Genomic DNA, 16842 nt, shown 5'->3' on the forward strand with positions numbered 1-16842 from the left:
ATCGGGTACGTTCCAAGAGCTTTTTAATTGCCTTGTGACGCCCCTCAAGAAAACTAAACCCACAAGCGCCAGAATGCAAAGATGGTTCCATTGCTTGGAGAACTCCCCGGGCGCGAGGAGGCTAAAGTGGGTGCATGGTACCCCCCCGCCCTCCCCACCCGGTGGCAGCCTCTGCGCTGAGCCCTCCTGCTCCCAGTACCACCTGAGCTGTGCTGCCCGGGTGGACAGACTGCCCTCCTCCAGCAGGTCGTCCATCGGCGCGCGCGCGTCCATCCCGGGCACTGGCACAGTCCGCGCGCCCGGGGGATCCGACTCCTCTTCCCACCGCCTCTGCCGGGAAATGCCGCCCCCTCAGAGAAAGTGAAAGCACCCGCGGCCGAGTGGGCTGAGTATGCGCACATGCCAACCCTGATAAGCCCGGGCTAATTTTAGAAGTGGGCTTGCGGTTAATTATCCCGGCTTCCCCAGAAGACAAAGCGTGTGATCTTGTGCAGACCGATTTATCGGCCCGTAGCGCTGCACGAAACTTGCGTGCAAAGCAGTGCACAACGCGTCCTGGGACACCATCCTGTTTTCTGGGTGCAAGGCACATAGAATCTGAGCCAATAGTGACCGGTCATAAGAGCAAGGAAAACACGGAAGCGGCGGGGGGGGGGGGTGGGGGGGCGAAGACACGGAAGCGGGGGGGGGGGCGGGAAAGACACGGGGGGGCGGGAAAGACACGGAAGCGGGAGGGCGGGAAAGACACGGACGCGGCAGGGGGGGCGGGAAAGACACGGACAGGGGGGGGGGGCGGGGGGATCACGGCGCACGCACAACAAAATGCTCCTTACCTGATCGCCTCGTGGGAACTCGAATCTTGCAGCCAACTCCAACAACAGACACTTGAAAAAGACGAAAACAAGCCGACTAAAAAAAAAAAAAATAGCACACACCCTCCGCCGCGATGACGATCCGAAGTGGGTGGAGAGGGAAAAAATGTCGGGAACGCCCCCGAATCTGGTCCGGCCTTGACGGACAGATCCGGCTCCCAATGGCTAGCCTCCATTTATGGAGCTAGCCAATGGGAGGAGGGGGCGGATACCCGACCCCACAGAGAAACATAAGGATTTTGCTAGCGCATGCGTACTTCGTACGCATTGCCAAGCAAAACCTAAAAAGGGGGGGTGGTGATGGACAGAGTATCTGAGTTAATCAGAACACTCCTACCCAGTCAACAGATCAGGGCTTGATCCATCACCGTTTTTTAGCTCACTGCACCATCCCAGTTCAGAACCTGGCTATATGCAAATTAGTCTGTCCCTGGCCCAGTGCATCATGGGAACAGGGCAGACCAAACTACCAAGCCAATTCTTCACTGGAAAGGAAACAAGCTTCCGGGGACCGGTTTCTGGCATTACAGCCGTCTTCGGCCCGGCTTGCCTGAATCCTGATGGTGCAGTGAGCAAGGGACTCATGTCTGAGCATACCCTTCCACACTTGTGGTGGCCAAAATAATTTCAACAAGCATTGGCATAGCCAATAGGTCTCGCTTGTGGGACCTTATAAGTATTTAGTTTTGCAGCACAATATCCTTGTTGCATAATCGGATATTGTGCTGCAAAACTAAATACTTATAAGGTCCCACAAGCGAGACCTATTGGCAATGCCAATGCTTGTTTCCCCCTGTGGGTGAACAAGCTGCTGGATTCAGCGTGTCGGTTCAAGCTCAATGTGCTCGCTAGCCGAGGCGCCCGGGGCAGCGGCCGTAGAATCCCTCACTTTATCAGACGTCGAATCTAAGACCATCGCACTAACCTCTCCCTGAAAGATGCTAGAAATGAGAAATGAGGTGCAGACTGCAGCGTGTTACTATCAGCCCCGGCGCAAGATGGCGCAGTCTCCGCACGTACCCCTGGAGGCCACTTTCAGCCCCAGCACCTCCAGTCCAGATGAGGGCGTCTGCACTCAGAGGACCCTCAGCCCTAAACTCGCCCTCATTGGTCTGCTCCTGTCCGAGGTAGTTCAACTGAGCGTGGAACGTGGACGGGTTGAGCATCACGGGGAGTGACAGGTGGGGCCGGCGAGGAATGACAGGGGGGCCGCTCGGTGTGCACCCCGTGACGCACGCACGATGCTGACCGAGACTGCCTGGCTAGCGCCTCGTGTAATCCAAAGGGAGCATTAGCGCTACGTAAAAGGCACAAACACACAAATAAACAATCAATGAGTTAGTTACATTTCAAGATGCTCCGGAAATACAGATGCATGGTATTGTCTGCAACCGTATCACGATAGGTCGTCCTATGATTTATGGCTTGAATTTTTTAATTTTCTGGCACAGCCGACTAATCAGTGTCTGTGCCACTGGAAGGCTGGCCGCAAGCCCTCTGATAGTACTTAACACACTTCCGTCATGCAGAGTAAGCACAAGCTTTATGAGAAAGGTAGTCCTACACACACAAACACACAGTTATGCCTAGAATATGGAGCAGCCTTGAAGCAACGCTTGGACTAAAGACTAAAAAACTGATCATTCCCGTCGGCAGTATGACTCAGACCGTTAAAGTTCGCTTGTGATGCAAGGGTAAAAAGTATGAATTCTGCTGAGGCCAACCTCACCAGCAAACGTTACGTTACATGGCGGCAGTAGTGATACATGAAGCAAAAATTACAAGTGAGCATGTTACAAAAGCAAACGTTACGTTACATGGCGGCAGTAGTGATACATTACATGAGGCAATAGTGACAGTTGTGCAAGTATCAAGAGCAACAAATACAAGAGGTAGCAAACGATATGCAATAGCATATCTGAGGGAACACGGCCTGGGGGAAGAAAATGCGTGCGCCGGGAAAGGAAGGCAGAGAAGGGGAGGGGGGAGGAGAAATGCGAGACGGCGGGCAGGGGAGCGGCGAAAATGACTAATTAGGGGAGGAGAAGCCGCAGAGCGCACGCTGGGCGAAGCCCTTTGATGTGCTGTGCGGCAAATGGAGGGAGGCTGATGCGCGTTCATGTTTGAACACGTGGTTCACATGAACGGCAAGAAAACGCTATGAAAACGCCAGCAAAAAGCTGGTGGTTTCATGATGTTTTCGCCGCTTGAATTCTCGCTCCGCTCGATGCGCATGCGCCCATCGATAGGTCGCGAGACCTAAAAAGGGGGGTGGTGATGGACAGAGTATCTGAGTTAATCAGAACACTCCTACCCAGTCAACAGATCAGGGCTTGATCCATCACCGTTTTTTAGCTCACTGCACCATCCCAGTTCAGAACCTGGCTATATGCAAATTAGTCTGTCCCTGGCCCAGTGCATCATGGGAACAGGGCAGACCAAACTACCAAGCCAATTCTTCACTGGAAAGGAAACAAGCTTCCGGGGACCGGTTTCTGGCATTACAGCCGTCTTCGGCCCGGCTTGCCTGAATCCTGATGGTGCAGTGAGCAAGGGACTCATGTCTGAGCATACCCTTCCACACTTGTGGTGGCCAAAATAATTTCAAAAAGGGGGGTGGTGATGGACAGAGTATCTGAGTTAATCAGAACATTCTGGGTATGAGTGTTCTGTTTAATTCAGATACTCTGTCCATCACCACCCTCTTTTCTGAATCGTTTTGTGCACCATAAGCGTGGAAGGGTATACTCAGATATGAGTCCCTTGCTCATTGCACCATCAGGATTCAAGCAAGCCGGGCCGAAGACGGCTGTAATGCCAGAAACCGGTCCCCAGAAGCTTGTTTCCTTCCCAGTATAAGAATTGGCTTGGTAGTTTGGTCTGCCCTGTTCCCATGATGCACTGGCCAGGGACAGACTAATTTGCATGTAGCCAGGTTCTGAGCTGGGATGGTGCAGTGAGCTAAAAAACGGTGATGGATCAAGCCCTGATCTGTTGACTGGGTATGAGTGTTCTGTTTAATTCAGATACTCTGTCCATCACCACCCTCTTTTCTGAATAGTTTTGTCCACCATAAGCGTGGAAGGGTATACTCAGATGTGAGTCCCTTGCTCATTGCACCATCAGGATTCAAGCAAGCCGGGCTGAAGACGGCTGTAATGCCAGAAACCGGTCCCCGGAAGCTTGTTTCCTTCCCAGTATAAGAATTGGCTTGGTAGTTTGGTCTGCCCTGTTCCCATGATGCACTGGGCCAGGGACAGACTAATTTGCATGTAGCCAGGTTCTGAGCTGGGATGGTGCAGTGAACTAAAAAACGGTGATGGATCAAGCCCTGATCTGTTGACTGGGTAGGAGTGTTCCGTTTAATTCAGATACTCTGTCCATCACCACCCTCTTTTCTGATTCAAAAGAAGCATATCGGCATACAAAGTAGTTTTGTTCAGTGGTAGGAACTGCTGTGGCAACATGTGCTTTTTGTGATTCCATTTGTTTTGCTTATTGCCAATGTTTTGTTATAATGGTGAGGGTCCGGCAGTTTCCACACAAAAATCCATGCCAAACCAAGACACGCATTGACAAAACCAAAAGGCGACCACCGATTTCAGACCCACTGGCTTTAACAATGCTTTTTTTGTTTTCCATAATCTTATTGAAACTGGCTAAACTGATTTCCCTTTACGAATATTTTTTGAAACTACTAGCATGCAGCAAAACACAATTTTGCACTCACCCTAATATAAGGCTCTCCATTAACGAACCATACATACAAGTTTGAACAGCATTAACACATGGACGCAAATATTACCTTAACTGCAGACAATAGCCTTCCCTGATCCATTATGTGGTACTGTAAACTGGCAGCCAAAGGGTTTGTGATGCAGGTGTTGGGCCTACTTGTCCCAAGGACAAAATACACATGAAAACTTGTTGTCCATGACCACAAACAATATGTCAAGGGAGTTGGGCTATATGAATTCCACATCCCTGTCTGCACCTTGGCCACAGGTAGAGCTCTTTGAGACGAGCATTTCCATGCTGGGAATTATAACGGAACTACTGAAGACCGGCTTCCTGACACCCAGAACCAAGGTATGGGTGTTAGGCTATCCCAATTAATCTGGCAGAGAATATGCCCGCTTTGCTTTCTTTACTATAGTACTAGATACAGATAGAAGTGAGTAGCGCAAAATTAGCAACAATTAACATTGTTGAATTGTTCATTCTGTTTACTATTTTAACTATGCTTATTACAGTAACAGGTCTCATCTTTCTTCTAATCACAGCTCATGCCTTTTATGCAAGAATACGATAATTTCAATAAATGTTTGAAAATGAAGTGTCGTATCTTTCTTGTGTTCACCGTGGGTGTGCAAGAGTGACAAACGAAAGGGTTAGATCGGTTTCCATGGATTCCTTGAAATTCAGTTTCAAGTTTGAGGTTGCCCATTCAAGATTCAAGAGTTAGATGCGGTACTGTGAGCTAGTCGGAAACCCACCAATACTCACGATTGCTATATGTGAACTAGGTCTCTATACTATGAAGTTAGTGTTGGTCTAATTCACAGTTCCTGCTATATTCGTAGCAGCGTTATAACATGGTGCCATCAACGATATAGGTCAAGTGCTTATTAAATGGGTCTCCTGAGTAGTTATCGCATGTGCCCCAGGCTTCTTTTCACCTCTACACGGAGATGCCCGTGGTGAAAAGGATGTATCCTCCGCTTCTTAATAGGAAGTACCCATTTAGGCCTATAGGCTGTTCAAGCTTGAACCTTTAAAAGAATTACCCCAATAAAGCGTTAACTTTCTTTGAATTCTATTCATCCAAAGAAATGTAATATCGGCCTTGATTTTGGCTAGGATACATTACTGTAACAGTCTGTATAGGAATATACAGCAACAACATTTGAAGGATTTCAGGTGCTGCAAAATGCTGCTGCGAGACTTCTGTCACGCACCTTCAAATTGTGTTCAGTGAAAAATGATATCCAAAACTCCATTGGCTGCCAGTGAGAAACAGGGTAAAGTTTAAATCGTTCTGCATTGCCTACAAGGCACTTCACAACATAAGACTGTCTTACCTTACATAGAAGCTCAAATGGTTTGTACCCAACAGGGCATTTCGATCGGCTAGTGCTAAATCTTTGGTGGTACCTAGGTGTTAAAAAGCCACCTTCTGAGGTAGAAGCTTCTTCACTGGCACAAATCAAGTCCTGAAATGAACTACCCACAGCAATCCGTGCAGCTCCGAACTTGCTGGCCTTTGGAAAGGGATGTACGTAGTTACAACGCATGCTTTTACAACGCATGCCTTTACGACGCAAGTTTTACAACGCAAGTCGGTACAACGACTTGCGTTGGGGGGCGCTGGATATTGAATAGTTTAATTTACTATTCCAACTCCAGTCCCCGTGGATAGTAGGGAAGGTGTTGGATAGTAAATTAAAACTATTCCCTATCCTAGAGCGCCCCCCCCCAGCGCAAGTCATTGTAAAAGTTGCGTTGTAATGGTTGTGTCGTAAAGGTACTTCATTGTAAAAGTTGCGTTGTAAACGCTGTTCCCCTTAAAAAGGCCCTAAAAACCTGGCTATTTTGCAATTGTGCTCCAAACTAGGTCCTGATCGTAAAGCTAGGTCCAGGACACCCCAGGGTCACAGGCTCTAAAAATTCAATTAACATTAACATCTAGCGCCGAGACACCCTCACGGGTATTTGCGCGCTTTAAAAATCGCATAAATAAATAAATAACATTTAAATATGGCGACAGCATTAATTAGTTCTGTAAAATGTAGATAGGCAGTAACTGCTCATTTATCTACACACAGGCTTGCCAATGGTGGGGGAGATACTACCTTTGTGATTGAGGCATATGAAGCTTACAAATGTGACAACCTGGCCAATCTTAGCCAGAAACACACCATTTTCAAAACATAGCAGCCATAAATATTGGTGAGGTACATGCTTTATATAATCACTTAGAGTGTATGGACACCTAATGTAATATGTTGTGTGTACATTAACAACTGCCCCAGCGAGGGCTGTTCAAGCTAGGCAGCCACATTTACCTGTGCCTGCCATTAGTCCAGTCACCATTAATGCCAATACAGATGGGTGAAGTACCCACCAAATGGGAGGAAATTCCGTTTTGGATTACACAAAAAACATATCAGCCTGAAGCAGGGTTTACCCATTCAGGACCCCAAGACAAATTTAGAATTCTCACTATTTCTTCCGATTGGTATGATTCTGCCAATTGAAGATTACGACATGGGGTACTGTTTTTTCTGATATATATATATATATACCATTTAGAAACTACAAAATGTTCTGTCAGGTGCCACAATTTTTGCGCAAGAATTGCAAAATATGTTGAACATTCAACATCAGTACAAAAAATTATCCCTTTGGAAAATAGGAGTTTCTTATACGATTATTTCCAGTAGATTCGAGGTGCATCTCCAAGCTTGCCCTCATTCCTCCATCTTACTATACACATATTAATCCGTTTGATATGACAATTAATATACCAAACTACAAATCGTCTTCTGTTTCATGTTTGTGGTTTCTTCAGAGTTCGATTAATTTCTCTAAAAAAAGGTTAACACAGGTGTGCTCATTTCGCGACATGGGATGAAAATGAAAAGTCTTTAATACTAAGAAACTCCCCTTTTTCAAAGGGATCCTTTTGTACTAATGTTGAATGTTCAACGTCTTTAACAATTCTTGCGCACAAATTGTGGCACTCAACAGAACTCTGTAGTTTATACATTGTATACCCAGGTTCAGAGGGACACAGGGCAACTCCATTTAATGTAATGGCCTTATATACCATAACAAACAGCACTCCATCAAATGCTGTTTTGCCTAAGTGCTTAAGCAATTTCAAAATGAAAACAGGACGTCCCTTGTCCTGGTCTTGGGATAAAATCAAATGGCAACTTTGCCTCAGTATCATGAATGATTTGAAGTAACATTAAAGGGAGGCAGCAGCATTGGCAATATGCCAACGGCCTGCGACTAGTCCTGCAGCAAAACATGAATACGAGCCATCAAAAATGATATCTGAAACCTCGGCTTCTATGGGCCTAGATAATTTGGGAACCAGGTCTCTTAAGTCACAATTTGAAACACAATCTGGTTCAGATACCACCAAGCAGACACCAGAGTCTTCTAAAAAAAGCTTGGATAAAAAAAAAGCGAAGAAAGAAACAGAAAACATGGAGTGGATCTCCCCAACAGGAGTCCACTATAAAAACGCTATAATTTACTTAATGGTGACAAACAACCTGATGGGTATCAGAATTCTGATACCTGTCCCGCTCGTTCCTTTCTGGGCCAGAGCAGCGCCGAAGGCTCCTCTCCACACCAGGGATTTATGGTTCTCTGGAACCTGCAGGATCACCGTGCAGCCCCCGCCGAGAAATGTGAGCCCTGGCAGCGCTCCCCGGCCGCCCCACGTCTGCAGCAGCCCCCGCAATTCTGGGCCAGCAGAGGGCCCTTGCGGAGCGGCTCTTGGGGCACACACACACCCCTCCCCAAAACAAAGCAGCGGGCCCGTGAAAACACCAGATAGAGGCAGCAGCCCTGCAGACACATTCGAATGAAAGGAACTACGGCAGCCAGCAAGACCTGGTTCATTCTGCGGCGTCCCGTTCTCTAGACTATTGCCCTGGAGCCTGTGTCACTCTCTCTTCGACCTGGGAGAATGGATTGGACACTGTTGCCACTGCTGCCCAGGTCCTGTGCTCACGGACAGCACGACTGCGCTGTGGAGACTGCCTGCCCCCCCTTTTGACTGCCTGGCTCCTTTCCCCTTCTGGTTCTTCCTCCATGGTTCGGCTCCCTGGTTCTTTTTGAACTTGGCCCTCGTAACTTCTGGACTGGACCTCGAGTGCGCCCTGCCATTTTGGGACCATTTCCTGTTGTCGCTCTTGTCCTTGGTCCACCATCTTGCGAAACAGCAAACATTCTACTGCCCTACCTTGGTGCTGTGACTACGTCCCCCCCTCCAACCCCACTTAATAGAACTCTGCTCTCCTGGTTTTTTGGGTCTTGACCTGCGTGCATCTTGCCATGGTGAGATGGTTTCCATCGATGCCCACAACCCAGGTCTTTTTATTTCTTTTTACTTCTCTTTTCACTCTGTAAATACGTGATATATACTTGTCCAAGCCTAGTCGCTGGTAAAATGGAATCCTTAGAAAATCTATTTGTATATATATATGTATATAGAGATAACTCTAACAACTAGTATATGTAGCAGACCTTTTACTCACTACCATTCCTATGTGATTCTTAGAGTTTATCCATTTGTATCTCTTCCTTGAGTGACTTTACAACTTGTACATTTGCAATTTTTTTCCTGTTTGTATCTTTTATGTAACTCATGTAATCCTAAATCCTAATGTATCGCAACAGGTGCTTTTGTAAAGCGCTCCGACACCTTCGGGTAATGTTTGCGCAATATAAAATGAACTGGTGTGGCATCTTGGTCTGTTTTCTTGTGTGCACCGTTTGCGTGAAAGAAGCGGTGTGCAAATGCTGTTTTGCAAGAGAGAGAATTTATGATGCAAGAGTGAGGGTGTGACTAGGGGATAGTCAGAGAGAAGCGTAGCCATATAGACAGGTTGGTTCTGACAGGCTGTGTTCATATGAAGAGAACAAAATAAATAGGAGTATTATATTTGTCTTTATATAGCATTTAATGTCCTTACCACAGTGGACAATTGTCTTTACAGAACTACATGATTTTTATGGTAGTGGATTCATATTCATTCAGAGGCTTTCAGATTAACAAATTAAAATGTGATCTGTGAGGAGAGGGACTGAATGTTTCTACTCCTCCCTAAAACTACCTTGAATTTAGGACTGCTTATTTTTATAGACTGTGCAGAAAGATTTGCAATGCCAGCTGTTACATTGAAAATGAGCTTCATTTGTTATGTATGGTGACTAAAAGAACATATAAAGGTTTCCAAGTGTCTCTTTAGCATTGTTTGTATTGACTGGAATGGCATCTTCCCCATGGCACGTGAGGGTTTTATGATCAAGGCATGTAAATCAGTAACTGTGAAACATTGCACAAATGTGCATCTGAATATAGATGAATGCATCATATGTTACCTGTGACGACAGCCTTGTTTATGTCCTAGGTGCACCTTAGCATCGAACAGATCTTTCAGAGAGAAAAGTTCTTTCAAATTGAAGAAATCAGGTTCCTTGAGGGGATCATTTAATATTTTCTCATTAAGAGCTGGGGAAAAAATAAATAAAAATGAAAATTACTACATCACACCCACATTGGCCTTTGCTAGAACTTATATGGAATAAGCAGATAAGAAAAAGCTTGTAAAAACAAAAAAGATACTCATTTCAAATGGAAAAACAACATTTCGATAATATGCAACTATAGACAGAAGTCCAAAAACGTAACATATCTTAAATACCTTTTTTTCTATGCTACAACAGAGCAGGAAATATTTGAAATATCTTATTTTTGTTTAAACCGAAATAGGAGATGTTGAATAAATGCACCGAGATGGTTAATGACATGTCCTACGTAATAGTTTGGAAATGCGCAGGATTTATGACTGACTGAAGTCTTTGAAAACCAATAAAATATGGTTGCAAAAAAAAAAAAAAAAAAAAACGAAATATGAGAACAAAATTGAAGATGTCATACACTGCTTAAATTATTGTCATTGTTATATATATTGTTTTGTTTTATCATATGAATTTGAATTGTCCTAATTATCATTTACGATTCATTCTAGCTCGATATAATATATCTACATTAGGCGTTAATGACCTACTTAAGTGTTTGAGCATGTAGATTCCCAAGTACTACATTTTGTATCGTTTCCTTGGATATTTTTTGCAGGTAATGTACTTACAGCATTTCTGACATTAAAATGTACTCCCCTCATCTCTCCAACTGGTTATCAACACAATATACCTAAATTACTGAGCAATTTGTTTTGAGTACTATTTGCATTCACTGTAGGGTTAAAGGCTGATAACCAAATCACAGACAATTCATTCCAAAGTAAATTCTGACATTAACCATGCTATAATTTGCTTGCGACTAAGAAAATGAGAAATGTGCTTAAAAATTGTTCCAGGTAAGGATTTAATTCTGTTTGAACAATAACTTCTAGAATTAACGCTGCACTTAGGACATTTTTCAAGTTACAGGTTCAAATTGATGGGTTTAGTAAACGCTCATATAATTTGAAAAGTTTACATAAGAGTTTGTTTTAAAAGCATGTGTGCGAGACATGAGTCCTAGTAGACGACGTGCGGTGCAAGTGACATAATGTGCATTTGTAAAGTGCACGTTTACCGTGAAGGATATCTTGGCACTGAAATAACATGTTTTTGATACCCAGCTCAATGGTACTCATTTTATCGACCTCGGAATGACGAAAGGCTGACTGGATCCAACAAGATTCAAACCGGTAACCATGAGGTCAAACACAGATCTCTGTAGGAGACACAATTACACTGAGCACCAGGACCGACTGTAGGAAAATGTTTGAGGGAGATACAGTCATGCATGCCTAACAAAATATACTTCCTCATATGCAGGGACAATGGAATTATGAGATTTCAAATCTGTAGTGTTTTCCTCAATTATCAATTTGCTACAAACCTTTATCTGATCCATAAGCTGCAGATTTTAACTATAAATTTTGTTTCTAGCTCAAACACAACAAATGTTACTAAAAGCATGGCAACACATGTTGCAGTGTAGTGGAAGGCTTTACAAAGGTTGTCAAGTCACTTTTCCATTGCTTATTGCTGTATGTACTTGGGTGTCAAACTGGTGCTAATGAGGTGAAATCTGTCCCAGATAACGGTAATGTGTAAAAATGGCAAAGTAATAAAGTAATACTATGACGAAATGTGCCGCAATTATACCTCATAATGTGTCTATTCTTGCAGCATAATTTAGTGAACCCTGCTGCGTAAGTTGGTCCTACAGTGCTGCATAATTCTTGTGGCCCTGCCCTTATGTGGAGCGGAGACAAACTTGCGCTTCTATCCATCTCATCAGTGAGTTTAGTCACAGTCACACACCCCAAAAAAGGCACAATAGCATTCCTCAAAATCTCCGTTTTATTGCCCCTTATGATACAGCAGTTGTTTACCTTGAAGGTCAGTCTCCGGATTGACTGTGGTTGGTAAAGCTGCAGTGCTGAAAAGATTTTGACTGATCCGAGTGTCATACTGCCAACATGCAGTTGCTTTGCTAAACAAGGAAGCTCCAACATACCTTCGCAACACTGCAATAAAAAAGGACAATGATAATCAAAATAAAAAGAACAAACACAATGTAAGAATTATTAAACACTTCAAGAGTAGGAGTCTTTGCCAACTTGTTCTCATTTCTCAGACCTCTAAAAGTAACAATGCAATTTAAAGGGGAGGTGGGGGAGAAGGGTTGTTGCGCAGAAAAAAAATCTCAGTAGTTCATGCAAACAATTAGTCTGCCAGGTGTGCGCTAAAGATAATGGTATTTTGCAATACGTGGTATACAGTCATCAACCTCAACTTACTTTTCTATCCAATGTAGCAAAAGAATAAAATAAACAGGTTACAAACACACGGGGTGGGAGTAGCCCCTGACTTTGTGGTCCACTGAGGTGGATTTTTTGACACCATTAGTATCTTAGGAGAGCAACAAAATGACGGGCTACTTAACTGCAAAAAGAGTTTTTGTATCAAGTTCACTTCACCGAAAGCAAGAGTGTCAGAAAGATAGGCAGAGGTGCTTCACATGTCCTAGCACTTTTTTTGCAGTTACTGATACTGCTGCATGCTGTAAGGACTGTTCTGTACAACTGCAGTTAATGCTGAGCTAGGAGAGATTACTTGCTTACACTTAAAAGGGCTTTAATTTGGAAGGCCATCTCTTGGAGTTGGTTTGTTACGACTGCCTGTGCAACTGGACTGCAACAGGTTGGAAAGATCTGATCTGTTAATGGGATGCCTTCTATCCGAAGGTGAATAATCCTATTGAGCTAAACAGTGACAGACCTGAGAGATGGTCTCTAAACCAACAAAGGGTGTTCTAAAAAACACTGGCATATCAATGAAGTGCAGTGGGCAACCCTGCCCACTTTATACGGTAGGTGGCATTGAATAGTCATCAGAGCACAAGCAAGACGTACGTGAGATTGATACTGGTCTCAACTTTCAAGGAATAAAATTAAGCTCTAATATTGTCTCCCAAGGAAAGACCTGATAACAGGTGCACTCCTGCATTTTGGAAAAAATAACATTTAGCAAAACATTTCTTTTGGGTGAACTACTGTCCCAGACTAAAATATCTCATAGTACATGAGACATTGTCCATTAATTCACAGCCATAGCAAGTGAAGAGATGTTTTGTGCTACGTAAAGCACTTCAAGACCAAGCAAACAAAAGGGCTTTACACTTGGTGGGCATGCCATGAAAGGAGGTTAACCCCTTCCACGCTCATGACGAGCTGGGCTCGTCATGAGGTAGCCTCCTGCTACGCTGATGACGAGCCCAGCTCGTCACGTAACATGCGGTTCCGCAAATCTCAGCGTGCGAGCGGAATTCCGCCCGCACGCATGCGGTTAAATACCAGAGGTCACACTGCTTCCGCTTATGCAACCCCCCCCTTTTCCTTCACAACCCAGACGTACATCGTACAAGATCGCAAGTATAGGTGGAGAGCAGATCCTATAAAACCATCCTACAACACAAGCGACACACAGAATCTGCTCACCTCAAATGTCGTTTTTTCTAGCAACGTTTTTAAGTATAGGATTAGCCTAGTGTCAGACTTTATCCCTTTCTAGCTCTGCGTGGATGGTACTGTGCTAATCCTGTCCTTTGCTTTCTCACTGCACGATGCGTAGTATGTTTCCAGTAAATTCAAGACTGTACAGCACTTCATTTAAGTGTTTTTTTACTTAAACAGGCCTCTGCAGAAAGATCTGATGGTGTGGGGAAGACAAAGGGTCTCCCACTCTGGGCATAAATCAACACTTGGAATCATGGGTATACAAGTCATCAGAAAACGTGTCTGGTGTCAGTTTAATAGGTAACAAAGGAAATGTTTAAATCAACTCTTGGAGACAGGGTATTCCAGTTCATCAGAAAACTTGTTCTGGTTTCAGTTTTATTTGTAACAAAGAAAATGTTTTAGTCTGAGCCGGTCTTTAGCTCCGAGAGTTTTTATTTTACTATCCTTGAAGCTTACAGATTTCAGGGGTTGTGCTTCACTTGTGTAGGAAGCCAGGAAGAGTGAGGCCTGGACACAGTTGTTACATATGAAACTGGAAAAGGTTTACAGTCACAGCTTTACACAGAGGCCTGCATAAACGGAAAAGCACTTACTTGAATAAAATGAAATGCTGTACAGCCCTTGATTCACTAGAAGCAAACACCAGTTGTATTTCCTCTCCTCTGTCTTCACCCAGCATGTGCAATGAGAAGGCTTTTTTTCTCAGTGGCTAGACCAATAGAATGCAGCTCTCTCTCAACTACGATCGGCTGTTGCAAACCAATCAGTGTGAAGGGGTGTTTCACAACATTTAGAATGTGCTGGCGGAGGAGTAATGAGAAGTAGGGATGATGGGTGAGAAGTAGGGGTGATGGTGATAAATAGGAATGAGAAGTAAGGATGATGGTTGAAAAATAGTAATTATGGATGGGAAGTAGAGACGAGAGGTAAAATTGATGGATGAGAGGCGTCAATGAGGGGTGAGAGGCGTCAATGAGGGGTGAGAGGTGGGAATGAGAATATCCTAAAATGGATGCTGTGGGGACGAGTAAAGACAATACGATTGTTCTGATCATTGGAGGGCATTTAAATAAATATTTACCACCCGGGGGAAGTGGTTCTGCAACCGTAATATAAGTGTTGGCTGTAATCTGTATTAAACAAACAACAATAAATGGTTCCTGTATTATGCACATTGAGGTAGATTACTTTATTGGTATAACAGAAGACCAAGATCGGAAGACTTTGAATTGATAACTCAATTGACATTTGCCTATTCTCCCCTGAGGCGGAAGCCGGGGGTTCTCTACATTATCCTCTGTATGCATTCTACTTTTTGTTGGTAATATACCGTTTTAAAAATTGTATATATTTTAAATTACAAATTTTATTTACAAACTTCACCGGACTTCGTGGCGAGAATTGCATCGCAATGAAGCTCTTGGCACCTGATTTGCCACTCACGGCGCAGCCGATTGAGGCGCTGATGCCGTGACTCGAAGGATTATCGCCGCCATCTTGCTGGGAGGAAAGGGTTGCGGTCCAGCTGCTGGATGACTCCTGCCCTCCTCATCCTGTATAAAAACACAATGTCATCCCGTCCGCGCTGCGGGCGCGCCGGCGGCAAGCCCATCTGCACCCGTCCGCGCCTGGACCAGAACCCCTGGTCCAGAAGGTAAGGCTACCAGTATCCACTACTCGAACAATACTCTGCATAATTTGCGCCCACCTCACGATAGTAATTGTTCCATATTGGATCCCATACTTGCTCCAGGATTAATTGTGCACCCCTGTCCCTACTGTAAGGCTATTATTCCTCTGCTAAATCATTATATTAACTCCTACTACAAGAAGACCCCAAAGAGCACCCTGATAGCACTTACTAATGTTCGCTCACTTGGTAAACATAGACAAGACATAACAGACTTGGTAAAAGACAGGAACTTAGATATCCTGTTTATGACTGAGACATGGATGGATAATACATCTGATCCAGATCTAGTCATCGCGGTCCCAAGCGGTTTTAAGGTTTATAGACAGTGCAAAAAAGGGGGCGGGCTTGCCATCATTGCTCGAGATACGTATACAGACAGGATCTCCCCTATTTCCTCATCCTTTTGTGAAGCTATGCAATTTGCCATTAATTTATCGCCCTCTGAAAATTTTAGGGGAATACTCCTATATAGACCACCGGGAGCACGCTCAGGATTCCTCTCTGATTTAAGTACCATCTTGGAATCCATAGCACTGGAAGAATCTTTAACAGTGCTGGGTGATTTTAATTTTCATTTAGAGAAAGCAGACGACAGGGATACATCCTCACTTTTATCAGACATATATTCTTGGGCTCCCTCAATTGATTAATTCCCCTACCCACGATGGCGGTCACATTTTGGACGGCATCTTCTCCAATTTTGAGGATGTTCGTATAATTGACATCCTCCCACTTACATGTTCGGACCACCATGCAATTTTAGGCACAATTGCCAGCAATGAAGCCCCAAATGCTAATGTATTTATGCCTAGTCGTGGACCTTTGAAAGCCTGGAAAGACATTGATAGCTCACGCCTCAAATCTTTACTCGATAACTCCCAGCCTAAATTATCCGCCGACCCTAACATAGCCACTAACCAATTTCAAGATTGGCTGGGGCAGGCCTCAAATTCACTGGTACCCCTTAAACATGTGACCAGAAACAGATCAGCCCCTTCTGCTCCCTGGTACACTGAAGATCTAAGGAACCAGAAACAACTTTGTAGGAATAGGGAGAGGCACTGGCGGAAGTCCTACAATGAAGAAACTAAAACCCGCTATAAGGAGACGCTTGCTAAATATAAAGATATGATCTATGAACCTGTTTCCTCCTCCTGAGGCTAAAAGCCGGGAGTTTGTTTGCTCGTTTTTAACATTTTGTGTCACTACTTACTTGTGATTTTAAACGCACTCCTCTCCTGGCACCATAGAACTCTGTTGAGAACTCACTCTCTGCACAGCGGATCTTAGCGCTGCCTGTGGAATTCACTTTCCCTAACTATTCTCGCCGCCATTGACAGCGAGACGCGAGGCCACGCCCACTCGAGGCCACGCCCCCCGCCTCGCTCGGCTTAAAAACGCTGAACACAAGCATCTAGAGTAAGTGTTGAAAATGGCAATGTGTATGTACATAAGCGGCGTTCATTTTGTGTTCACTGTACCCCTTGTTGTAAGCAGA

At 44.4% G+C, this 16842-nt stretch overlaps 1 protein-coding gene across 1 annotated transcript in view; it reads right to left on the bottom strand.

Annotated features, from left to right (window-relative positions):
- The window catches only part of LOC144754287 (small ribosomal subunit protein uS2m-like), a 42058-nt gene that overhangs the window by 12537 nt on the left and 12679 nt on the right, over window positions 1-16842 (bottom strand). The window contains exons 2-3 of the mRNA XM_078641931.1: window positions 12023-12157; window positions 9996-10125 (exon numbers count right to left, since the gene is read on the bottom strand). Coding sequence (XP_078498057.1) covers window positions 9996-10125; window positions 12023-12157 — 265 coding nt within the window. The remainder of the gene's footprint in view (window positions 1-9995; window positions 10126-12022; window positions 12158-16842) is intronic.

Source organism: Lissotriton helveticus, chromosome 5_1 (assembly GCF_964261635.1).
Source record: "Lissotriton helveticus chromosome 5_1, aLisHel1.1, whole genome shotgun sequence".
Classification (NCBI taxonomy): Eukaryota; Metazoa; Chordata; class Amphibia; order Caudata; family Salamandridae; genus Lissotriton; species Lissotriton helveticus.